This window comes from Thalassophryne amazonica, chromosome 14 (assembly GCF_902500255.1).
Source record: "Thalassophryne amazonica chromosome 14, fThaAma1.1, whole genome shotgun sequence".
Taxonomy (NCBI): Eukaryota; Metazoa; Chordata; class Actinopteri; order Batrachoidiformes; family Batrachoididae; genus Thalassophryne; species Thalassophryne amazonica.
The window spans coordinates 59453396-59481066 of NC_047116.1; the positions used below are offsets into that span (position 1 = coordinate 59453396).

The 27671-nt window shown below is 40.1% G+C and overlaps 1 protein-coding gene across 2 annotated transcripts in view; it reads right to left on the minus strand.

Moving 5' to 3' along the window:
• LOC117524798 (partitioning defective 3 homolog B-like) overlaps positions 1 to 27671 on the minus strand; it is an 830560-nt gene that overhangs the window by 255801 nt on the left and 547088 nt on the right. For both annotated transcript variants that reach the window (XM_034186621.1, XM_034186620.1), the window contains exons 20-21: positions 13756 to 13854; positions 10856 to 11239 (exon numbers count right to left, since the gene is read on the minus strand). In XM_034186621.1, coding sequence (XP_034042512.1) covers positions 10856 to 11239; positions 13756 to 13854 — 483 coding nt within the window. The remainder of the gene's footprint in view (positions 1 to 10855; positions 11240 to 13755; positions 13855 to 27671) is intronic.

Consider the following 27671-nt stretch of genomic DNA (forward strand, 5'->3'; position numbering starts at 1 on the left):
GCATATGTTTAATTCACAGAACCTTTAAACATGACTTTCATACAAAATTGAAAGGAGCTATAAATAACATCATTATGAAGTTGAACAAATAAATAAATAAATATAGCCGACACAGCTCCAGTCTGCACACTGCTGTCATCTTCTATGTCTGTCTGTGGGACAGCAGGCTACAGCACTAATAGGCTAAACTTGTGATGTCTAAAAAAATAAAGTAGTGCGTGTGCAGGACTTTGCTACAAACTAGAAAGCAGTGATTAATATTTTAAAAGAGTGGTATGGGCTAACATCCCTTCAATTGCCTGAAGGAAGGGGCCATTTTCTCCATATAATGGGCCTTTCTCACACATCAATCGGGCTATGTGAAGTAGAAAAAAAAAGTAATTCAAGAGTAGTAATATTTTGTAATCTACTGTAAAAACCACAACTTGAGGCAATTTAACTTAAATATGATGCAAATTTAATTTTTGTTATATCTCATGCCATTTTGTTATGCGTAGGTCATAAATAATGTTTAAAAGGTTACAAACACATTAATATTTGATGGACTTAGCATTTGCACCCCTCTTCAAAACTGACACACAGTAGCTTTAATCCAGTCAGGAGTTTTTCTGTCATCTTGACAGTTTATTTTTCTATTTCAACATTTTTGAGTGGGATTGTATTAGTTAAAACAAAACAAAAAACAGTGAAACCCCTTCAATAATTGTATTTCTTGGACAAGAGCTGAGCCTGGAATGATTTCATTATAAACCTACTCTTTAAAGGCTGAAACCTGGATGAAAAATGTTCTGAATCACAGTTTTTCACACTTTGCTGTTTCACAAAGTGAGGCTGTGCACTGAAGATGATCATTTAAGTTTGTTAAGTTGCTCCGCTTGTTTAACGAGCATTTAAGCACTAAAATCAGCTGTTCACACAAATGTTCGTGAAAGTAAAGGGGCATTTACACGAGCATGCCTTTGCTTCACGAAACATCACGCCCTGTGTTGTGCTAGCACGACAAGCAGTGAACAGAGTGAGTGTTGACGTCAGCGGATCACATCAGAGCGCAGCTCGTCTGAAGGATTATAACAAGAAGTTAAATCTGTTATAAACATACTTTAACAGCTGCAGACAAGAAGGAAAGAACATGCAACTGTTTTATCAAGCCACGACAATGTAAACAAGACAAATAATTACTTTTTAGACAGCTCACAATGCTTTCTGCAGCTTGTTAGGTGCGTGCGTGCGTGCGTGTGCGCGAATGGCATTTTCATCTTTGTTTCAGGAAGTGATTAGAGCCGTTTTCAATGGCCAATTTGCAGAAAAAAATGATTAATCCGCCAAAAAATAATTATTTTATATACGCAGCATCCAGCGCAGAGCATGTGACAGCTGGTAGAACAAAGAACGGCATCCAGCTGTAAACACAGTGGGGGGGATTGTCATGACACCGTTCATGCTATTGCGTGAAGCAAAGGCATGCTAGCGTAAATGGGCCTTACGCCCCTTTGACTGCTCCCTTGTTTTCACTAGGGGTCACCACAGCAAACCCAAGGTGGGTCTACATGTTGATTTGGCAGTTTTATGCTGGATGCCCTTCTAGACACAACTCCACATACATTAAATGTGCCAGGAGTGGAGCTTGAACCGGGTTTGAACTTGGTTTCCGCACTGAAACCAAGCGCACCAACCACTTGAACACCACACCTGCCTCACACAAGTGATCGTGGGATCGTCTGTAAACAGTAAACAGTTTGTAAACAGTTGCATGAAAACTATCAACTTTTGGTTTCATGTGACAATGAGTGACCCCCTTCTTCCTCCTCACTCACTCTTCCTCCTCCCCCCTCCGCTCCCTCTCCTCTGCTTCAGACACCGTCTCCGCTGCTCTCTGTTCTGAAGAAACACAGAGCTTTTTGGAAACGCGAACCCTTTAAACTATAAAATAAAATTTCTGAATATAACAGCAGTTACGGACACAGGAGGAGCTCTGGATTAAATAATGAAGGATTTTTCTTTCACTCAGGTGGAGAGAGATGTTGTTTTCAGCTGTGCTCTGCAGCTCCTCTCTGAGCTGCCATTACACAGTGCTCTGGTCTCACGGAAAGCTAAAGTCGCTGAATGGCGATCTCTTATTAAAAAAATGTACATGTGAAGTTTCTGTGAAGGCTCTCAGTTGTCCAGGTGGTTTCCATAGTAGAGAAGCTTGAATCTTCGACTGGACTGGGTTACTTGAGGCGAGGACGTTTCACTTCTAATAGCAGAAGCTTCCTCAGCTAAAATTCTTGCTCTGGTAGTCTGACTTCTGTCTTGACTCTTGGAGAGAAGAATAACAGAAGCCAGCAAAAGCTGGAGTTTTAAACATAACCAGACCCCTCCTACCGAGAGGTAGATTGCTACTGGCTAGTGACTAACAAGTGCGCTAATTAGCACCTATTGTTCTCTAGTTAGCACCCTCTAATGACAGGGCAGCTGTCCCTGCTAACGAAGGGACTGATGCCTCTCCTGACAACTCTCCTGACGACTCTAATGACTCATTACCATGAACAGAAGACTGAAACTACTTTGACCTAAGTACCCCATTGTAAACAGGGGACAAAGCGTGTCTCAGACCCCCTCCCTGGTTAAGGCTGGTTTTCAACTGTTTCACATACAATGATTCCTTCACTCCTCTCTCAAACCATTTCTTTTCTCTGGCTAAGATTTTAACTTCCTTGTCCTAAAACATGTGATTAGTGTCTTTAAGGTGGAGATGAACTGCAGACTGAGATCCACCGGCACCCTCTCTGCGGTGCTGGTATAACCTTTTGTTCAATGGCTGCTTAGTCTCACCTATACAGTTTTCCTGACATCTGATAGAATACACTACATTGCTGTGTTTGTAAGTAGGAATTCGGGCCTTAGAGTGAACTAATTTCGGTCTCAAGGTGTTAACAGGTTTAAAGTAAACTGGGATTTTGTGCTGTCTGAAGATCCTCTGTAGTTTTTCCCCTCCTGCTAAATAAGGGAGAGACACTCCTCTTCTTCTTGGCTCCGTCTCCTGTCTGTCTGGTCTCTTGGTTCGTGCGACTTCTGCACTTTATCCAGGGACCATCGTGGGTACCCACATACTGTGAGGGCTTTCTGTACATGTTGTTGTTCTTTAGCCCTTCCCTCTGTAGTTGTGGGCACCTGCAGAGCTCTGTGTTGAAGAGTCCTGATCACCCCAAGCTTGTGTTCAAGGGGGCGGTTTGATCCAAAGAGCAGATATTGGTCAGTGTGAGTGGGTTTTCTGTAAACCCCTGTCTGGAGCTGCCTGTTCTCTCAATCATAACATCACAGTCCAAGAAGGCTAAATGGTTGTTTCTGGCATCCTCACATGTGAACTTGATATTGGAGTCCACTGAGTTGATGTGCTCTGTAAAGGCCTCCACTTCCTGTCGCTTGATTTTAACCCATGTGTCATCGACATGTCTGAACCAGTGAGCGGGAGAGACACCCCTGAACGATGCCAAGGCTCTGTTCTCCACTAGATCCATGTACAGACTGGCCACAATGGAGGATACCGGAGACCCCATCGCACAAACATGGATCTGCCTGTAGAAATTCCCCCTAAACATTAAAGACAGGCAAATGAAACTATGGTGTCATTCGATGTGACATTCATGTCATCAGGAGAGTCGTCAGGAGAGGTGTCAGTACCATCGTTAGAAGGGACAGCTGCCCTGTCATTAGGAGGGTGCTAACTAGAGCACAACAGGTGCTGATTAGAGCAGTTGTTAGTCACTAGCCAATAGCAGTCTGCCTCTCGGTAGGAGGGATCTGGTTAGGTTTAAAACTCCAGCTTTTGCAGCTTCTGTTATTCTCCTCTCCAAGAGTCAAGACAGAAGTCAGACTACCAGAGCAAGAATTTTAGCTGAGGAAGCTTCTGCTATTAGAAGCGAAATGTCCTCGCGTCAAGCAACCCAGTCCAGTCAAAGATTCAAGCTTCTCTACGATGTACATGTGAAGGTGGAACTTGGCAACCGGTGAGTGAACTATGTCAACTATGCCACATTTAGAGTTATGTCACAAATGGCATCGGTGTAAAATGTGCCAAATCCATGCAGATCCACCTCAGATTTGCTGTGACAATCCCAAGTGAAAACAAGAGCAGACATATAGTGCCACCTTGACAGAAGCATCACCACTTCCAACCAATACTGAATGGACTAAAGATACAGTAGTGTTCAGAATAATAGTAGTGCTATGTGACTAAAAAGAGTAATCCAGGTTTTGAGTATATTTCTTATTGTTACATGGGAAACAAGGTACCAGTAGATTCAGTAGATTCTCACAAATCCAACAAGACCAAGCATTGCACACCAAGCATATGCACACTCTTAAGGCTATGAAATTGGGCTATTAGTAAAAAAAAAAAAAAAAGGAGAAAAGGGGGTGTTCACAATAATAGTAGTGTGGCATTCAGTCAGTGAGTTCGTCAATTTTGTGGAACAAACAGGTGTGACTCAGGTGTCCCCTATTTAAAGATGAAGCCAGCACCTGTTGAACATGCTTTTCTCTTTGAAAGCCTGAGGAAATTGGAACGTTCAAGACATTGTTCAGAAGAACAGCGTAGTTTGATTAAAAACTTGACTGGAGAGGGGAAAACCTATACGCAGGTGCAAAAAATTATAGGCTGTTCATCTACAATGATCTCCAATGCTTTAAAATAGACAAAACAAAAAAAACAAAAAAAAAAAACAGAGACACGTGGAAGAAAACAGAAAACAACCATCAAAATGGATAGAAGAATAACCAGAATGGCAAAGGCTCACCCAATGATCAGCTCCAGGATGATCAAAGACAGTCTGGAGTTACCTGTAAGTGCTGTGACAGTTAGAAGACGCCTGTGTGAAGCTAATTTATTTGCAAGAATCCCCCACAAAGTCCCTCTGTTAAATAAAATACATGTGCAGAAGAGGTTACAATTTGCCAAAGAACACATTAACTTGCCTAAAGAGAAACGGAGGAATGGTTTGTGGACTGATGAGAGTAAAATTGTTCTTTTTGGGTCCAAGGGCCGCAGACAGTGTGTGAGACGACCCCCAAACTCTGAATTCATGCCACAGTTCACAGTGAAGACAGTGAAGCATGATGGTGCAAGCATCATGATATGGGCATGTTTCTCCTACTATGGTGTTGGGCCTATATATCACATACCAGGTATCATGGATCAGTTTGGATATGTCAAAATACTTGAAGAGGTCATGTTGCCTTATGCTGAAGAGGACATGCCCTTGAAATGGGTGTTTCAACAAGACAATGACCCCAAGCACACTAGTAAACGAGCAAAATCTTGGTTCCAAACCAACAAAATTAATGCCTCGCAGATGTGAAGAAATCATGGAAAACTGGTAATACAACTAAATACTACTTTAGTGACTCACAAGATTGCTAAAAAGGCAGTTTGAACATAATAGTTTTGAGTTTGTAGCATCAACAGCAGATGCTACTATTATTGTGAACACCCACTTTTCTACTTTTTTTACTAATAGCCCAATTTCATAGCCTTAAAAGTGTGCATATCATGGATGCTTGGTCTTCTTGGATTTGTGAGAATCTACTGAATCTACTGGTACCTTGTTTCCCATGTAACAATAAATACACTATAATTAATAAATATAAATATAATATAATATAATATAAAATAATACAAATATAATACAATTAATATACTCAAAACCTGGATTAATCTTTTTAGTCACATAGCACTACTATTATTCTGAACACTACTGTATAGTTTCACATTAAAGCAGTGGTTTTCAAACTGTGAGCGAGTTCGTCAGGGGAGCGCGAGGGATGGGTATCATGAACAGGTTCTTTTCGAGAATCATTAAGAAATGATTCAATCCACCGACATCAATAGCCATTTTGCTTAACGAGTCCCTTATCAGTCCTTCAGAGCGGTCGTTGTTTTTGAGTGTGTTTTATCAGGAAAATGATCATTTCTTTACATTGACTGCAGATCCTCCAGCAGGTCTGTAATCAACTGGTTCTGTAATAGCTCTGCTTTGAAGTGTGAACCAACAAAGCAGTGCTCTGACCCCCTGCTTCATTGGTTCATTACTTCGCTGCTTTTCAGAAGTGGCAAGTCCGCTTCTTAACCCCTCTCAAAGCCATTTAAAAATGTCAATCGTGAGTCACTTTTGTGTGGATTAAAGTTACTAGCTGGGACTCATTTTGTTGCAGGTAAGAAATGAGTATTGTCCTCCGTTCGCAGAGCTCCACACGCTGCTCTCTGCTGAGACAGAGACAGAGTCTGGTTGGAATTAATAACTTCAAAGCGTATCACCACTTAAATCAAATGCCACCTCTTTCCAAATGTTGTAACACAGACAACAGAGTAAAACATTTTTTCCTCTCAAAATAAGACATCCTGTGTTCTTTATGAATTACATTGATGTTGACTTGCAATGCAGCCGGCTGAGCTCACCTCAGAGGGATGGAGTGACATTCATGCCATTAATGTCTGAAAGGAAATGCTTCTGAGAAAAACTACAGACTTAGGTTATTTCTATTTATGTCCAGAGATCAAGGATCCAGAGACCAATTTCATATTTACTTACTTTAAGACTCAATAAAATGTTACTGACATAGATAACCTTTAAGCCTACTTTTAGTACACAGTTCACAGGAGGTATTGATAAGGAAATCAATAAGGAATGGGATCGATAAAATCTTATGCCAAAGACGTTTACAAACACACAGAGATATTTAAATGTTTTTAAAAAAAGATGTTTAAAATGACAAAAGATAAAAATAGTAGAACAGAAAGTTCTTTAAAAACACGTTTAAAATGTTTGAAAAGGGTGTTAAATGTGTGAAAGAACAGACCGTTACTGAAAAAGCACAAATAATTTTAAAATGTGTTTAACATGTGTAAAAGAATAAAAAGAAACACAATGATATTGAAATTGTGTGCATGTGTGCCGTGAGGGGGGGCAGCTCTTCATTTGTTCTCTGAGGGGGAGTCACTCTCCCACACTTTGAAAACCCCTGCCTTAAAGGGTACATCATGAAAAATGGGTATTCCTAGTGAAATTGTGACTCGATTCTTCAGTTTACTTCAGTAACATTACTTCCTTGTACAACAGGCTGGTGAATAATCATGCCAATTACCCAATTATCTAATTTCTTAAAAACCTATGGCTGGAAAAAATGCCTGCTTTATAAAAAACAGAACAATATATATATATATATATATATATATATATATATATATATATATATATATATATATATATATATGTGTGTGTGTGTGTGTGTATATATATATATATATATATATATATACTAATGTACTTTTTACCAGCCTTGGAAACTTGGAAATTTTGTTAAAAAATGTCCCCTCCAAGGCTGATATAGAAAGGTGGAATTTAATTCCATTCATGACAATTGTATCAAGAGTGGAGGTAATTAAAATCAACATCCTCCTTTGTTTGCTATACCTTTTTCAAAACTTACCAGTAGAGATCTCAAGTGGGGAATTTACTGAATGGGACAAATGTATTTCAAGGTACATTTGGCAGGGCAGAAAGCCAAGGGTAAAATTCAAAACAATACAACTACCCAAAGAAAAGGGGGGCTTGGCACTACCATGTCTAAAGAGTTATTTCCAAGCAGCACAAATCAAAATGTTGTTAAATCTGTGTAATCCCTCATATAATGCTCGGTGGAAACAAACAGAAATCAGTAGGATAAGAGGGACACCAATAGAAGCAACAATTGGGGATAATAAATTATATAAACTCTCAAGTTTGGCAATAAATCCATGGCTCAAGGTAGCTTTGAAAGTATGGTATGAAGTAGTCACAAGGTATAACATGACCAGTCCCTGTAAGCTGTTAAGATGGATTGCTTTTGACACAGATTTTATACCAAATAAAAGGGACAAGCAGTTTAAACAATGGGAACTGGGCCCACATATGTGGTGGGAACTTTTTAAGGATACAAAATGCAAGAGTTTTGAGGAAATTAAGGAGCAATTTGGATTAGCAAATAGAGATTTTTATAGATTTTTACAAATTAGGCACTATTTAGATTATGATATCAAAAAGGAAAATTGCTCATTAGATATAGAAATTATTTTGTTATTTATTTCAGCATACCAATCCAAACTAAATAGAAAATTGATATCTAAGTTATACATAGGGTTACAACATTTAAAAAACCAAGATACACAATATATAAAGCTGAAATGGGAAGCAGAAGCCAATATTAATTTAACAGGGGAAGAATGGGATGAGATCAATCAACATGTATGGAAAACAACGTCATCATTAATGTGGAGAGAGCATGGATGGAAAAATATTGTATGATTCTTTAGAACTCTGGCACAGACAAAATATCTAGACACAAGTTGTTGGAGAAAATGTGGGGAAGAAATGGCACATCATGTACATGTCTTTTGGTCTTGTCCGGTAATACAAAGTTATTGGGTCGAATTAAAAAAATGTATAGATAAAGTATTGAGGGCTGACTTTCCTTTTACTTTTGAGGTATTCTATTTGGGAAAACTTGAAGTAAATAATAAGAATGATCTCAACACTAAGATGTTCAGAATCATGCTTTTAGCAGGGAAAAAGGGGATCACCAAAATGTGGAGGAAGGAAGAAGCGCCGAAATTTGAAAATTGGATAGAGGTGATGCACAGTATATATTGTATGGAGAAATTGACATATTATTTGAGATTTGAGGAAGAAAAATTTGAGAAAATATGGAAGGGATGGTTAGCGGTTGTAAAGTCAGTAAGATCTGATTTTATATAAATCTGTATTCCCCCATGTTGTTCAGCTAAATGTTTTATTTTTATCTTGTTTTGTTTGTATTTGGAAAAAAAGGATGTTATGTGTGGATGAATGGAATACACTATAAATTGTATGTACAATTGTCCTTAAAAACTAATAAAAATATAGATTTAAAAAATAAATGTCCCCTCCAATACAAGGCTCCAAAAAAACTTAGAAAAGATAAAACCACACCAAATGCATTCCTTTTTACAGTTACCTTACAAAATGCCTGATCTAAAATTAAAAGGGATACAATTAGATATCATGTTGCAACAGTGTTATGCATGTTGCAAAACTTGATTTCTCTTCCTTAAAAAATTTGTCCCCTCCAAAAAAACAAAGTGTGTGACCTATAAATACTGACAGTATGGAAGCCACATCACATCACACATGCTTGGGAGTGGAGGGAACATGCTTTCACCTGAGGTAAGATCACTTTTGTTGATTACTGAGAACTGTAATATCAATGCTTCTTAAATAAGATGTCCCCTTTTCGGACATTTCACCAGATTCAGAAGGTACTTTGGAGAGATGAATGCTTCAGAGTCCAAGGACATATACATTTCTGCTTTTGTTAGGGTATGTTTCTGTGATAAGTAACATTTTCTAAATAAGATATACTTTATTTTTGACCCCCTGTGACACATTTTGGATAATCCATAATGTGAAAGTGCCCATAGAGGCTTCTGAAGAGCATTTCCAAATACTCACAAATTACAATCAATCCATTATCTAAAGCTCAGATTATGGTGTTGGAGTAGCTGGTTCAATGAAATGATTTCAATAGTGTCCACTGTGGCTGAACTCAACCACTCTGCAAAGGCTGGGTCAAAACTCCACCACAGTAATGTCAAAGACTGATGTCATGTTAGCACAAGCACTTGGTTGTAGTTTTTGCTTCTAAAGACAGCACAATCAGCAGCTCATTCTCAATTCAATTCATTCATTCATTCATTTTATAGACCAGCTTTCAATCAACGGTCAGGGGATGCACACCTACAGTCAATTGAATGTGTCCTATTCACCTAACCTGCATGTCTTTGGAAGTGGAATGAAGCTGGGAATGCATGCAAACACAGAGAGAACATGCAAACTTCACACAGAAAGGACCAGACAGAAAGCAATCCCAAGACCTCCTTGCTGTGAGGCGGGGGGTGTTCTCTTAATTATAGACAATCCATGACTATAACAAATCAGCATTCAATCAATATCAGCCAATATGCACCATGTTTTTTAAATGTCAAAAGATATGAACTGGCCGAACTATGGAGTGTGGTGTAATGCAATCTGTAAGTTGTTTTTTTTTTTTGCAAAGCTGGGTACTCTAAATTGGTAATAATAAATAGTCAAAGTATTCCTCTTCGTATCTACGTTTACATCTGAATGAAAGCCCTGAGATAACTGAATTCAACAATTAAGTGCAAAACAGCAATCAGCCTTGACATGTCATATACAATATCATCCAACTAGATATTATGAGATGCAAAGACTCGACTCTCAGAAGCCTTGTCCCACACAGGGTTGAAGCTGGTGCTTCTGCATAACCAGCAAGGGGGGAAAAAAGTTAAATTCTCCTACTCAATGTGCTGGATAGAAGTACAGAGCTGTTTTATGAAACCTGTAATTATTGCACCCCCCCTCCCCCTTCCTCCCCTTTAAAAATAAAGAATGTGGCTAGGACTCTGAAGAACCAATGGAAAGAAATTTATACATAATCAACTCATCATTTGTGAAGTTGAGCTGTTTAAGGGAGCAAAGTGGGCAGCTGTATGTTACTCCAAACAGCAAACGCATGAAAACAAAGAGAGAAAGATACACTTTTTTCATGATCTTGTGTGTTCTAAAACACGGTGAAGGACAATTTCCTTTCAAACAGACATGTAAAGATTTGTGCCTCTCCTTTCACTTTGAAAGGAATAGTGATCAGATTTGTGCTATCAATTTTGACTATCGCTGCTACAGGAGGCATTTTTGTTTGCTGAATGTTAGTACTGATGTGTCTCCAACAAAGGATCTCTGCTTCTGGCTGACATCTAGGCAGGAGAAAGACATGGTGCACTTACGTGTCATTGGCATTAGTGGAGACGGGAGGAGAAGGAGATCCAACTCCTCTTGCTTTGTTGACCTTGGCATACAGTCTATCAATTGGGTCATCATCAGGAGTCATCGAAGGGTCACTGCCATGACTTCCGTAGCCTGGATATGCAGAAAAAGCTTGGGGAGATGGGGTACGAGGATGGCTGTGCTGAAATGTGCTGTAAGGAGGAGAATGAGGAAGTGGGTGCGGCACTGAGCCCATGTCACGGTCTCGAAAGGTGTGTATTTGGGCGTAGTTGGGGTCTGCGTCATCATCCTCGACATCTGGATATGACGATGCACCAGTGCCATCTCCACCTCGCTGGTCTCTGGAGCGTTGTCGTTCCAGTTCAGGATGCCCTGCTTCAGTTCTGAGAAACAAGTAGAGCATCAATATGAAGTTGACAAATGGTATAACAATAATCATGTTAACACATCATGAGCTTTATGTTTCAAAACACCATACAGTTAGTACAGAATGTACACAATACAATGTTTGAGAGATGTATAATATGTATAATCAACATGCCAAGCAAAAGTAACACACCACAACAACCTAGCTTGCATCAAGTTCAATCCATAAGAGCAAATTTCAAATTCTTGTTATACCTACAACAACAAACACAAATGATAAATACCAATTACATACCCAAAGTAAGTGTTTATTAATCAAGAAAATAAATAAAAAATTTTAGGAAAAAAGAGTTTGCGTCAATCATTGGCATTTTCAGGTTCAACAACGATGATAAAAACACAAGCAGCCAGCTCCATGGAATCACATTTATTATGGTCTACGTATATCAGCTAACTGCTAAAAGATTTGGAATTTTTGAACAAACTGAAAAAAAAAAGTAAGCCATTTAGAGATGCCACAGGACAGATGCCATCTTGCACTTTTGTTGAATTTTCTCTGAATGACAGGGTCATAACATCTTGTGCTTGTGGTCACTTTATTCAGATGAAGGTTCAAAAGATCCTGAACACAGCTTACAGTGCACTAAATCTGCCCATGAGTTACTCCAGTTTGAAAGAGTTAATATGGAATAAATATGTAGACACTGGCCAAATGTGTTGATAAGGTACAGTGGGGAAAGAAAGTACTTGATACACCTGCGATTTTGCAAGTTCACCCACTTACAAGTTATGGAGGAGGCTGACATTTTCAGCGTATGTGCAGTTCTACTGTGAGAGACAGAATCTAAAAAAAAAACAAAATCCAGGAAATCACACTGTATGAGTTTTAAATCATTTATTTGCATTTCATTGCATGAAAAAGGTATCTGATACATTAGAAATACAGAACTTAATACTTGGTACAAAAACCATTGTTTGAAATTACAGAGCCTAAACGTTTCCTGTAGGTCTTAAGGTTTGCACACACTGCAGCAGGGATTTTGGCCCACTCCTCCATACAGATCTTCTAAAGATCTTTCAGGTTTTTGGCCTGTCTCTGGGCAACATGGAGTTTCAGCTCTCTCCAGAGATTTTCTATTGGATTCAGGTCTGGAGACTGGGTAGGCCACTTCAGGACCTTGATGCGCTTCTTACAGAGCCACTCCTTGGTTATCTTGGCTGTGTGCTTCGGGTCATTGTCATGTTGGAACACCCAGCCACGACTCATCTTCAGTGCTCTGACTGAGGGAAGGAGGTTTTTGGCCAAGATCTCGCGATACATGGCCCCGTTCATCCTCCCCTCAATGCAGTGCAGTCGTCCCATTGGCAAACTTCAGACGGGCCTGGACATGTGAAGGCTTGAGCAGGGGTACCTTGCATGCGGTTCAGGATTTTAATCCATGATGGTGTAGTCTGTTACTAATGGTCCTCCTTGTGACTGTGGTCCCATCTTTCTTCAGGTCACTGATCAGGTCCTGGCGTGTAATTCTGGTCCTCAAGATCATTGATACCCCACGTGGTGAGATCTTGCAGGAGGCCCCAGACTGAGGGAGATTGACTGTTGTCTTGAACTCCTTCCATTTTCTGACAAATGCACCAACAGTAGTAGACTCCTCACAAAGATGTTTGGCTATTCTCCTGTAGCCCATTCCAGTCTTGTGAAGGTCTATAATTTTATCCCTGGTGCTCTTACACAGCTCTTTGGTCTTGGCCATTGTAGAGAGGTTGGGGTTTGTTTGTGTGTGTGCACATGTGTCTTTTATACTGGTGCCGGTAATACAGATAATGAAAGGAGAAAGGAGAACTAAGAGGTCTGTAAATGCCAGAATTCTAATGTATCAAATACCTTTTTCATGCAATGAAATGCAAATAAATTATATAAACTTCATACAGTGTGATTTCCTGGATTTTTTTTTTTTTTTTTAGATTCTGTCTCTGACAGTAGAACTGCACATACGCTGAAAATGTCAGCCTCCTCCATAACTTGTAAGTGGGTGAACTTGCAAAATCGCAGGTGTATCACGTACTTTCTTTCCCCACTGTTAAGTGTTGACATGCGGCCAATGAAGATCAAACCATTTTGTACACTGGTTATCCTTGGACATATAGGCACATAGGCCCAACTGCGCCAGGTTTCCAGGTTTTCTGACATATCTAAACGAAGCATCATCAGGAAAGTTTTTCTGAAAATTAAATGACATTTTTCCTTCTACAGAATCCACCTAGACAGTTCTGCTCTCAGACATTGACCCCAGAAAAGACAAAATGCAGTTTTCATTCAGGTGTTGTATTTGACTTGAAAACAGTGACCAAGATGGCCGCTGCCTGGTTGCTATGGGTGTCCAGTCGTTTGGACATCAGCTTGGACAGGGCAATAGAAAACCTCAAAATAATGAAAAACAATGAAAACAGTGAAGTGGCTTCAAATCTACTCCACTTGGAATTTGGACAGTAGGGCTCTGTCTTGTAGTGTATGATGAGAACATTAGCTGACCTCTCCCTTTCGTCTTTCATCCTCTCAAGCAGAATGTCCGACCTCTGTCGTTGCAGTGCTGCCTTCGCCTCTTTCTTCTCCTCCTTTTTCTTCCCGAACCTGGACACAGCAACACAAAAACACAGCGATGGATAAAAGGAAATGATAGAGATGAACAGGACATAAAAAGTGACAAAAACATAATAAGTAACCAATATCCAGAACTACTGTGCATTATGCAGTGCATCTGGAAAGTATTCACACCGTTTCACTATTCCCACATTTTATGTTACCTTGTTACAAAATAGATGAAGTTTTTTTTTTCTCTCAAAATTCTACTCACAACCCCCCATAATGACATGGATCTTTTTTTTTAATTTACGTATTCACACACTTTGCTCAATACTTTTTTGATGCACCTTTGGCAGCAATTACAGCCTCAAGTTTTCTTGAATATGATGCTAGAAGCTTGACATACCTATCGTTGGACAGTTTTACTCACTCAGTTGGACACTAATTGTTGAAGCTTTGTAGGTGGAATTCTTTCCCATTCTTGCTTGATGTACGACTTCAGTTGTTCAACAGTCTGGGGTCTCAGTTCTTGTATTTTGCGCTTCATAATGTGCCACACATTTTCACTGGGCGACAGGACTGGACTGCAAGCAGGCCAGTCTAGTACCCGCACTCTTTTACTATGAAACCACACTGTTGTAACACGTGCAGAATGTGGCTTGGCATTGTCTTGCTGAAATAAGCAGGGACGTCCCTGAACAAGACGTTGCTTGGATGGCAGCATGTGTTGCTCCAAAACCTGGATGTACCTTTCAGCATTGATGGTGCCATCACAGATGTGTAAGTTGCTCATGTCATGGGCACTAACACACCCCCATACCATCACAGATGTGTAAGTTGCCTATGCCATGGGCACTAACACACCCCCATACCATCACAGATGCTGGCTTTTGAACTTTGCACAGGTAACAATCTGGATGGTCTTTTTCCTCTTTTGTTCGGAGGACACGGTGTCCATGATTTCCAAAAACAATTTGAAATGTGGACTCATCAGACCACAGCACACTTTTCCACTTTGTGTCTGTCCATTTCAAATGAGGCCGGGCCCAGAGAAGCGGCGGCGTTTCTGGATGTTGTTGATGTATGGCTTTTGCTTTGCATGGTAGAGTTTTAACTCGCACTTGTAGATGTAGCGACAAACTGTGTTAACTGACAATGTTTTTCTGAAGTGTTCCTGCCCAAGTGGTAAGATCCTTTACACAATGATGTTGATTTTTAATGCAGTGCCGCCTGAGGGATCGAAGGTCACGGGCATTCAATGTTGGTTTTTGGCCTTGCCGCTTACGAGTAGAAAGTTCTCCAGGTTCTCTGAATCTTCTGATTATATTATGGACTGTAGATGATGGAATCCCTAAATTCCTTGCAATTGAACTTTGAGAAGCATTGTTGTTAAACTGGTGGACTATTTTTTCATGTAGTTGTTCACAAAGTGGTGATCCTCACCCCATCTTTACTTGTGAATGGCTGAGCCTTTTGGGGATGCTCCTTTTGTACCCAATCGTGACACTCACAGTTAGTGTCCTCAGTTCCCAAACCCTTATTGAGTGTTGTTAGAAGGAAAGTTGATGTAACACAGTGGTAAACATACCACTGTCCCAGCTTTTTTGAAACATGTTGCAGGCATCAAGTTCAAAATGAGCTAATATTTGCACAAAAACAATCAAGTTTATCAGTTTGAATATTAAATATCTTGTCTTTGTGGTGTATTCAATTGAATATAGGTTGAAGAGGATTTGCAAATCATTGTATTCTGTTTTTATTTACATTTCACACAACGTCCCAACTTCATTGGAATTCGGGTAGTACATATTAAAAGTGTGTGTGGGTGCATGAGTTTATAAATAAGTTCAGTGTAAGTACATTATGTAACTGTAAGTAAGTCCCTTCGGCTGCTCCCTTGTTTGCACTCGGGGTCGCCACAGCAAATCCAAGGTGGATCTGCATGTTGAACTGGCACAGGTTTTACGCCGGATGCCCTTCCTGATGCAACTCCACGTTACATGGAGAAATGTGGCAGGGGTGGGATTTGAACCCGGAGCCTTCTGAACTGAAACCAAGCGTATTAACCACTTTGCCACCAGCCTTGCACATTATGTAATTGTAAATACATTAAAATTGTATGCATGACACAAGAAAGTGAAAACACTTATTTCCATTGTTGTCCATTTAAAAATCAAATGACAAAATAGAAGTAATAATAAAATAAAATATCAACAATACTGATGATAATAATAATAAAAATAATGATAACATTAATGTGTGTATATGATAACAACCTAAACAATTTCTAAATACATTAGGATAGTAAATTAACATAAAATAATTACGTAGATCAAGCTGGTAGCGTGTTACTGACTCACTGTCATCCTACATATGGAGAATATCTCTGCTTCCTCTGTCTTTTCCACCAGCTTGTCTGCTTAAGATACTCTTAGGCTTCTTAAAAGTCCTCCTCACTACTCTTACCAGTTTGGCACCTTAGGAGCCCTCTTAAGGTCTAAGGTGCTTTGTGGACAACTTTCATCTTACCAAGGGAAAATTCTAAGAAATGTCTAAGAATTCAAGAAATTGTAAGATTTTTCTTAGAATAACATCACTAGGAGATATTTTTTGCCTTAAGCTGTTTCGTGCATACGGGCCCGGATTGTTGGATTGCTGCAGATATGGTTGTTCTTCTGGAAGGTTCTCTCTCTCTCTGGAGCTCTGACAGAGTGACCATCGTGTTCATGGTCACATCCTAACTAAGGCCCTTTTCCCCCAATATCTCAGTTTAGACGGGCGACCAGCTCTTGGAAGTCCTGGAGAATCTGATCTTCTTCAATTTACAGATGATGGAGGCCACTGTGCTCATTGGGACCTTCAAAGCAGCAGAAAAGTTTCTGTATCATTCCCCAGATTTGTGCCTCGATACAATCCTGTCTCAGAGGTTTAAAGAGGATTCCTTTGACTTCAAGCTCAGTTTGTGCTCTGACATGCACTTTCAACTGTGCGACGTTATATGTAGACAGATGTGTGTCTTTCCAAATTATGTCCAATCAACTGACTTTACCACAAGTGGACTCCAACTAAGTTGTAGAAACAGCTCAAGGATGATCACTGGAAACAGGATGCACCTGAGCTCAATTCTGAGCTTCATGGCAAATACTGTGAATACTTATGTACATGTGATTTCTTACTTTTTTAATAAATTTTCAAAAATCTCAAAAACAATATTGCAAGCAGAATTTTGAGGGGAAAAAATTAATTTCATCCACATTAACAAAATACGGAAAAAGTAAAGCACTGCAAGTACTTTCCGGATGCACTGTCTTGAATAAACACACATGGATGAAATTACACAAGTGTACATAATTTATTCATAATTCTATGGCTTAAAATGCTTTAAACCAATGAGTTGTATAAAAGTCATCTCCTGTAAAGTTGTTATGAATGATGAAATGAACTATAAAAATCAAAACTGCTTTTTGCAAAGGCTGTAAACATGTTTATTTAAGCTGTAAATTTTGGGATTTTGACATGCTGGTCTGTGGGAAGTGACTTGCTTTTGGAGTCAGCCTCAAGGCGCCACATAAGAAAGTGCAATATTTGGCACTTATGTGTTGGCTTCTTTTTTAGCACTGAAGCATGCAGTTTGGGGAGGCGATGGTCTAGTGGTTAAGCAGTGGGCTTTAGACCAGAGGATCCTCGGTTCAAACTCCCGTCTGGCCATAAAATCACTAAGGCCCCTCGGGCAATGTCCTTAATCTCCAAATTGCTCTGGGTGTGTAGTGAGCACCTTGCATGGCAGCACCCTGACATCGGTGTGTGAATGGGTGAATGTGAGGCATCAATGTAAAGCGCTTTGGGCTTCTGATATAGATGGAAAAGCACTATATAAATGCAGTCCATTTACCACTTGAACAGCACACATGGTCATTGTTCACTGATAAATGACGCAGTTGTCATCTTCACAAGCAGTGCCAGTGTTGTTTAAAAAGCAAATGTATTTGTGCTCTGTGCACCCATTGGCCATGTTTTACCCAACCAGGAAGCTTAGATAAAAGCCCTACTGGAAGAAGAAAAAGCTGGAGTTCCTTGAATGGGCCCTTTAGGCTTTTCCAACTTTAAAGCACAAATAAACATGTTTATAGCCTGGTACAAAACATGATTTTGGTCTCTCTTGATGGTTTTCTCCTAAATGACAACTGCATGGGGTGAATTTTTTCAAACTTCTTTGTGTAATATATTTTAAGGCATGAAGTCTTGTAAAATTGAGGGTGTGGTTGCTTTGAGTGACAGCAGCTGAGTCCAGTGTCTTCACCTGTTGTATCCTCTAACCCATAGGATACCATAAACTGTCCGCTTGATGCGGTGGCTAGCTGTTGTGCTGTTGCTGTGTTTGTTGTTTTGGAGTATTTTATTACAAACACCTGGAATAATATGGCTTGTTGTGTGGTGAAATGTCTAATGGATCATCTAAGACACCCCTGCTGAAATATTTGTGCTGTTAAATTCTCGTCACATTTAATGTTGTACACAAATAGCATTAGCAGTTTCATCAGCTATCAGTAGCTGATCTGTTAAGCCCCATTAATGCACAATTACTGAGAAAATAAGCGGCTCATAACTTTTATTGTTCACAAAAGCAAATTGTTATGAGAACCACAATGCATTCCCCGAAAAAGTGATTTCATGAACACCAGAACCAAGATTAGCCTGTCAACTTAGCTGGTTTGGACTTAACCCCTTAACGCCCGAATTTATATAGCTGTATATAAAAAAATGTTTTGTGTGTGTTTTTGCCTTTAAGTAGATGGTAAATAATGTTGAGATTATTAATTTCACTTTTGCACAAAAACTAGATAGTAATATTGGGTATTCTGGTAATGACTTTATGTTATAATGTTGCCATTTTGTTTCGACTTGTCATGTTGCTACTCTCTCAATTAAGACACTCTAGTCAACATGGGGATGGCCAGACACGAGCTTCATATCGGCTGTTCCGGTGTTGCCGACCGAATGGTCCACCTAAAAATGGGTCCCCTCAGTGACGTGGTTCACGGATTAACACCTCGTTTCTGCTTCAAACTGCACTCCAATCATCATCTATCTCAGCGACAGATATCTCAAGCTTTTGTACAACAATCATTTCCACATAAATTCAGCATTATTTCATAATAAAAGGCAGTGGAAGCGATCAGAGCGCCACGGCTAAACAAGCTGCTTGCTGATGCGTTCACTGCATGTCAGTCATTTCAAAGTGTCACAGAATTTCGCAGGGTTTCTGCTTAAAACAGCCTCATTTCTGCTTAAACCTGACTTTAGAATTATTTAAGAGGTTTTACCTTTATCATCTGATGGTTAATAATCCCATTAATCCATTTGATTGCTTTGGGTGAAGAGACGCCATCTCAGATGTGCTGCTGTCGTCCGAAATGATGCATGAGCAGATGCAAAAGGCGGACAGATTTTTAGGGGCAGACCATTCGGTCTGTGACACGGGATAGAAAACCTGTGAGTGAAGTCACACAGGCTTTGTCCAGTATACAGTGGGGAAAATAAGTATTTGACCCCCTGTCAGTTTTGCAGGTTTTCCCACCTACAAAGAATGGAGAGGTCTGTAATTTTTAATCGTAGGTACACTTCAACTGTAAGAGACAGAATCTAAAAAATAATAAAAAAATCCACACAATCACATTGTGTGATTTTTAAATAATTAATTTGCATTTTATTGCATAAAATAAGTATTTGACCCCCTATCAAGCAGCAAGACTTCTGGCTCTCACAGACCTGTTAATTTTTCTTTAAGAATACCTCTTATTCTGCACTCTTTACCTGTATTAATTGCACCTGTTTGAACTTGTTACCTGTATAAAAGACACCTGTTCACACACTCAATCAATCACACTCCAACCTGTCCACCATAGCCAAGACCAAAGAGCTCTCTAAGGACACCAGGGACAAAACTGTAGACCTGCACAAGGGTGGGATGGACTAGAGGACAACAGGCAAGCAGCTTGGTGAGAAGACAACAACTGTTATGATTATTTATTAGAAAGTGGAAGAAACACAAGATGACTGTCAATCTCCCTCGATCTAGGATTCCATGCAAGATCTCACTTTGTGGGGTAAGGATGATTCTGAGAAAGCTCAGAACCACACAGGAGGACCTGGTCAATGACCTGAAGATAGCTGGGACCACAGTCACAAAGATTACATTAGTAACACATGATGCTGTCATGGTTTAAAATCCTGTCCAGGCCCATTTGAAGTTCACCAGTGACCATCTGGATGATCCAGAGGAGGCATGGGAGATGGTCATGTGGTCAGATGAGACCAGAATAGAGCTTTTTGGAATCAACTCCACTTACCATGTTTAGAGGATGAGAATAACCCCAAGAAAACCACCCCAACCATGAAGTATGGGGGTGGAAACATCATACTCTGGGGGTGCTCTTCTGTAAAGGGGACAGGACGACTGCACAGTCAGGGCAACTAAGGAGGGCCTCTGTAAGCATTTCAAGGTCCTGGACTGGCCAGTCTACAGACCTGAACTCAACAGAAAATCTTTGGAGGGAGCTGAAACTCCAAACCTGAACGATCTAGAGAAGATCTGTATGGAGGAGTGGACCAAAATCTCTGTTGCAGTGTGTGCAAACCTGGTGAAAAACTACAGGAAACGTTTGACCTCTGTAATGGCAGACAAAAGCTACTGTACCAAATATTAACATTGATTTTCACAGGGTGTTCAAATACTTATTTTCCTCACTGTACATCTGCATGTCCAGGCATGTCCGCAGCAGTAAATCAGCAGCTGTGGCACAAACAGCAGCTTCACAACACTTTAAGTTCCAAAATCCAGATTCTGAAAAAGTTAAGAGTTTTGGGGTGAAGTGTGTCGTCTCCTCTGTAAATCCGAGCCACTGCTTTCAAAGAAAAGCTCAGACGCTTCCTTATCGGACATAACCGCATTTGTTTTGCTCTATCGGTCTCTGGGATGTTTCTGTGTTGCTCTTAACTACGTCACATGCAGAGAAATGCCAAGAATTGCCGAGTGAGACATTTTTTTGGAAATGCACCCGTTTCCTCACTTCGGAGGGGAATAAAAAAACAACATAAGAAACCACTAATTATGAGCGCATGTGTGCAGGGACACTTACAGTCATGAGTACTTTGATGTTGTGTTGCTAACTGGGACGTTAAAACACATGTGACATGTCCTTTAAAAATGGAACAAACGATCCAAAACCTACAATTGTGAAAAAGAAGCTGGATCTTCAGCTAGAGTGAGAACTGAGGAAACTGTCCTCCACTTATATTTCTGAACATTGCAGAGAAAATGGACAAGCTCAACAAAAGACTGGGAAACATCTGTGACTCTCACTTAACTCCATCCCTATGCCACTCCTTAAGACAAACCATAAGGGAAACTAATGACAGTCAAAGGGAGAGGTAAAGGATTTTGAAACCTGACATCTTACGTGAAGAAAATAGTCACATTAAAATCCTAAATTCTTAAGATTTTTTTTTAAACTGGAGTTGTAAATGAATAATACAGTTTTTGATATATAAATACATATTCTTATTCTGAGAAACAGGACATCATTCTCAAACAGAGTATGCAAAATCTGATATGCTAAAATTTTCTATTATTAGTATTTCCAGTTCTAGTATTTCCAGTTCTTGCTGCAAGATTAGGGGTGGGTATTGATAAGATTTTATATTGATGCCATATGAGGCAGAATGGTGCACGAAGGAGGATTCTCATGGCATTCATGGAAAATTGGAACTGCATTCGAACACCTCGTACAGCAGTCCCTACATCCATTTGGGCCCAGCACATGCACTCTACGTTCGTGTGCCACTCGAGCTGTAAACCCATTTGAACGGCGGGCAATATGAGGTCGCACTGCCATCTGTTCATGCTCACATTTGCAGGGCATGTCGTATGCAGGCCGGACATATCGTGCTGCGGCCGAGGAGCTGCACAAAATCATCGGCCATGTCGAACCATGGCCAAATGGTGCAATTGAGGCAGCCTTCACACCAGCAGCTGAATGTTGGCAAATGCTGGACGAATAGCTATTCGACCCACTCTTGGCTGGAGTCGGCCAGAGTCCAGGTGCTACCCACAAACATGCAACACCACTAGCAGGGCACTTACAAAAGGTGGGGCCACTCATGCGCACAGCTGACTGGCATGTCAGAGCTGTGGACCGCCCATCATGTCATATTGTACATGTCTCTCTGGAGGTGGGATCACCACTCAGCAGTGCACACATGACGGGACTAGAGTTAAAAAAAATGCTCGAACCGCAGCCAGCATGGCCATTGAGCAGACAGCCATGTGACACGCGATTGCAACATGGGACTTTGAGTGACAGCCAGTCCTCAGTCCAAGGGGGCGTGTCACTCAGATCCTGTCAACGCAGGATTACCGACGCTGTCAGATGATAACATGCACGTTGTCAGGCGAGAGCGAGACTGACAGCGAGGTGTTAGATTAAAAGAAACGGTGATAAAATAAAAAAAAATACAAACAAGGACAACAGCCTGAGCTCATTCAAGTGTGATGACTTTGCTTCGCTCTGCAGATACGGGGCTATGTCCAGCTCAGACTCACTCTCTCAGCTGACATTGACAGGGTGAACACAAGGTGTTAAATTAAAACAAAGAACAATAAATAATACTAATATAACAATGATTAACATGTCATGAGAGCCCGGACACACATGTGCATTGCTGTGGCACGTTATGAGTTGATGGCATATATGTGTTCTGCAGCTGTGATCTGCACCGAACAGATGGGCGTGTTGCAGATGAGCCACAGCAGCTCAGCGCTGTGTCGTCGCTACTCACAGCTAAAGAACACATATCATGCCATATAGAACATCACATCACAACACTCCACTGCGATGCACACGTGTCGGCATGCTTTCCTGAGGTGGTAAGAAATAAAAACACATAATGCCTTCAGCAGCGCCTCAATGCGCACTGCAGACGTGATCAGCCAAGCTGCTCCATGTGAATATATCCGTCTGATCATATAACCGCTCAGCTGATGATTCAAATGTCACATCCACCACATGAGAGATAGTCCTCATGACGTGGTGTCCTTCGGCACGCCGCATGCTGGACACCTGGACATGCAGAGCCAGCTGATGTGTTCATGATCATTCAATCATGACAGTTCATCAATTCCTTGGTTCTTGTACAGAGGAACAGGGAACAGAGGTATGTTAATTCTTGTATTGTCTGCTCTTGATACCAGCAATTAAATATTTTAACAGACAAAACACAATTCATTTGATCCATCATGTCATCAGACATCAATTACACATCATAAGAACAAGGGAAACTTTATTAATCCTGAGGGAAATTGTTTTGACAAAGCGCCGAAACAGTCACAGCAAATTGCTTTTTTTAATTTTTCTTTTTTTACTTTTTGTTTTTACCAATAACATGATTGTCTTACATTTAAACAGTACATTAATTGTTATAATGTTCTCTGCTCTCTCATTAATTTCTCCTTACACAATTTAATTTATGTACATTTGAAGAGTTCAGGCGCAAAACCCCGTATCTCCACCAGACCACTCTTGCTTTAAATAAGGATATTTATCTGATGGAAGTTGTACATCTCCATGAATCATTCTTTCTTGTTATGAAATGGCTATGGTGCACTGAACAAAATCGCTAAATCTCAAAAATCAACCTTTATTCAGAAATGTGTTATCAATCTTTAATATATTTGGCTGCAAAACCTGGTATCTCCACCTTTAGTTTGTTTGCAAAACTCAGTAAGACCATCACTTTAATGTACGCTAGGACAGAGACGCCAAGTCGGCTAAAAGTTTCATTCCAATGCTCCTCAGTGTGCTCCTGCAGGTGTTCCACCTGCTACTGCGTCTGATGTTTGGGAAAACAAGCGAGACGAGAGCCGCGAAGCCACACATCTGGCTTTCTGAGTCTCCATGGCACAGAGCCCAACTAAGCATGCAGTCAGAAGGTTCTTCTGGTGTGTATTTAAAGGAGCAAACTGGAGCGATCTGAATTGTTCATCAGCAGATGGATGAACATGGGTGTGTGTGGAGACAATTCGCCTCATTCACAATGCGACAGAACTTAACGATGCACTGTAACGTGGTAACAGCTTGCAGCAGTTCCTGAGGACACCTGGCGCCTCTGCCTCAAATCATCACATTCATGATCAGCAGCCAAGAATGTATACTTCGTGGCATTTGTGACGTGCCGTCGTTATGTGTAAATGCAGCATCAGAGAAGCTCTTGTGGGCGCCGCAATCTTTGCATCACGTGACCGAGACACATGCCAGTGAGTGGTGCGCTGTTCACTATGTGGTTTTGCGCACAAACTGGGATGGTGCTTACGAGGTTCTGCATACAAACCGCATCGAGACTTGCATTTACCACAGGATTTATGGGCTGTTGCAGCAGAACTGATTTTGTTATCAGATACGAGCCTTGGTAAGCTTTCACTTACAATGGTTATCTAATTTTCCGTGGGCGTGGTGTTTATGGGGTTTTGCGCCTGATCTCTTCATTTGCACATCTAATTCCTTCCACTGTTCATACATGCGCACAAGAGTGTGCACGAACCCATCACCACGGGATCGTTCACTCCTGTCCGACCATGTGTCCCTCCTGACAGCGGCTGGAATTTTTTGCGGCTCACCAATTCCTTTTTCTTTTCACCCTTTTTCGGCTGTTTTCTGCTTCTATTCGCTCAACTGTTATGTGTATGATTATTTATTGATTCCCTTATCAATACCTCTTTTCAATTTTCTGTGTGCTAATAGTAGCCTTTACAGGTTTTCTATGTCAAAAACATTTTATTGAGTCTTAAAGTAAATAAATATGAAATTGTTCACTGGATCCTATAGATCTTTGGACTTAAATAGAAATAAATAAAATCTGTACATGGTCTCTGTTCCTTCAGCTCTGGATGTGAATAAAAAATAAATAAATTCTGTACATGGTCACTGGATCCTGGATCTCTGGACATAAATAGAAATAAAATCTGTACATGGTCACTGGATGGTTCATCTCTGAACATAAAGAAAATAATAAAATAAATTCTGTACATGGTCACTGGATCCTGGATCTCTGGACATGAATAAAAATAAAATCTGCAGATGGTCACTGATTCCTTGATATCTGGACATAATTAAAAATAAATCAAATTGGTACATGGTCACTGGATCCTGTAGATCTTTGGAGATAAATAGAAATTAACAAAATCTCTACATGGTCACTGGATACCTCATCTCTGAATGTAAACTTACGTTCAGAGATTAAGTATCCAGCGACCATGTACAGAATGTATTATTTTATAAATAATAATTTTATAATTTAAAGTAATTTATTTTATTTTTTATAAATAAAAATAATAATAATACATTCTGTACATGGTCGCTGGATCCTTTATCTCCAGACAAAATTAAAAATAAACCAAATCTGTACATGGTCACTGGATCCTATAGATCTTTAGACATAAATAGAAATAAACAAAATCTGTAGTTTTTGTCAAAAGCATTTCCTTGCAGGTATAAATGAGACATGTCAAGATCAATGTTTCATGGAGGATGGAGGATGTCTCATTTTGGGAGAAAAAAAACAGTTTTGGTTGGTTGTAGTTCATTGTATTAGTCCAACAAAACAGAGGATATTATTATTATCACTATTCTCATTATTCTTATTATTATCATTATTAATATTATTATTATTATTATTATTTCCTTTACCTGATAGACAACTTCAGCTTACGCTCCGGCAAAGTAGGTTCAGGTCATGCCGGAGAACCATTGCGTAAAACCCCAGTGTGGAACGGAGAACGGTTCTCATTTGTTGCCCCAAACAAGACAAGAGTCCCTGTTAGTGACTTTAGTCCGCACAAAGGTGACTCATGATTGACATCTTTAAATGGCTTTGAGGGAGAGTTAATGAAGAAATTGCGGACCTGCCACTTCCAAAAAGCAGCGAAGCAGAGAACCACTGAAGCAGCGGGTCGCAGCGCTGCTTTGTTGCTTCATTGCTTCAAGCTTCAAGCTTCAAGCAGACCCACTGCAGAAGCAGTCAACATAGAGAAATAATCATTTTTCCGATACACACCCTCAAAAACAAAGGCCGCTCCAGAGTAATGTGAACTGAGGGTCCGATAAGGGAATTGTAAAGCAAAAAGACTATTGATGTCGGTGGATCAAATAATTTCTTATCAACTCTTAAAAGGAACCAGTTTTCAAGACCCAACCCTATATAAGATATCTTGATGAAGAAAACTTGGAGAATCATGACATTACAATGAAAATTCAAATAAGGAAATGTCAATAATGTGAATTCATCTTGCAATTTTCCTCAAGACTTTTTGTTAAATTCTGGTTATAAACCTTTATATATCAGTCAAGAATAGTATTTTTGCACAAGGCAACATTTGGTCCATCCCATCAAAGGCAAAGAAAAACTCGACTGACCAATTTTAAGCATTCTTTCTTCTTCAAAATTTCTTAAACTTAAAAAATAAATGTAACTAACATGTTAAAAAGAGATTTGTTCATATTTACAAATACAGTGACTCATGTAATTGAGGAATGCAGCCAGATCGAGGTTTGTGTTGCTGAGCATGACTGCAATCAGACAGACCACCCTGCATTAATTAGCACAGACTTGCATAAATTCACACAAGTTTTAAACGCAAAAAGCATAATGTGCACACACTAGTGCAAAAACATAAATGTGCAGTTACCCACACAACTGCAGAAATGACGGGGTGCCATATGAAACGTCTGCCGCTCTCTGCTTCGGGTAGCCCTTGTCCATTCTCACCTAATAGATTAGCATATTTTGACTTGCACAAACACGCACACCCACATACGTACTGATGAGCAACAGCTCAGAAGACCAAAACATTTAAGTACAACTTTATTCTGTGTATTCAAGTGCAGCACAATCACCAACAGGTGTCGCTGTGTGTCAGACCCAGACTGCATTAAGAAAAACATGGAGGGTCACATGGCGCACACATCTGAAAACACGGGGAAAGATATTAAAAAAAGACACAAGTGCACATGCAGGCGTACCATCTGAGAGATTCACAGTGCCTGTGAGATAATTATGTGACACCCATCTGACTGTGACCAATCATCTTTATCACCTCATGCATATTCATGATGTCAGCACAGCTGTCACAGTGCTCACACGCATGATTGACAAATCTGATTGGCAGATGGCGACAGTTCAGATGACAGCCAGCTGTCCACTAAACAAACATTATTAGCCTGGGACTTTAATGCTCGGGTTAACAAGATTCGAGAAAGTAACCAAAAGGCTACAATATGGACACAAACAATTTTGCAGTAGTCACAATTCTGTTTTGGAGAACTGATCACACACACACACACACACACAGACACACACACACACACACACATAAATATGGTCACAAAATGATACATAACATTCTGTGATGAATTCTCTGAATGAACAAACTGGTCAAGGCACTGTACAGGTAATGAACAATTATTTAAAACAACAACAAAAGCATTATACCCCCCCCCCCCCCCCCCCCCTTGAAGTTGCTGGACTGGAATAATTTTCCTGCACATCTTTATATGGTGTGCTTCTATTCTGTGAAATGTCAGTGAAATCCAATAACTGGTTAAGGAGGAATTTTAATAGGGCAGCACAGTCTTGTTTGAACCATGGAAACAGAGACCTGGAATGGACATCACGTGACTACCAGCGTGCCGCATGGTGGCCATTACTAAGGGTGGAGAGAAAAACCTTGAGCCTGTTAAACAGAAGCGAAATGAGAGGAAAAAAGGCAGCCAGTGCTTCACCATCAACTGCACAAACTAGAAAAACAAATTCTT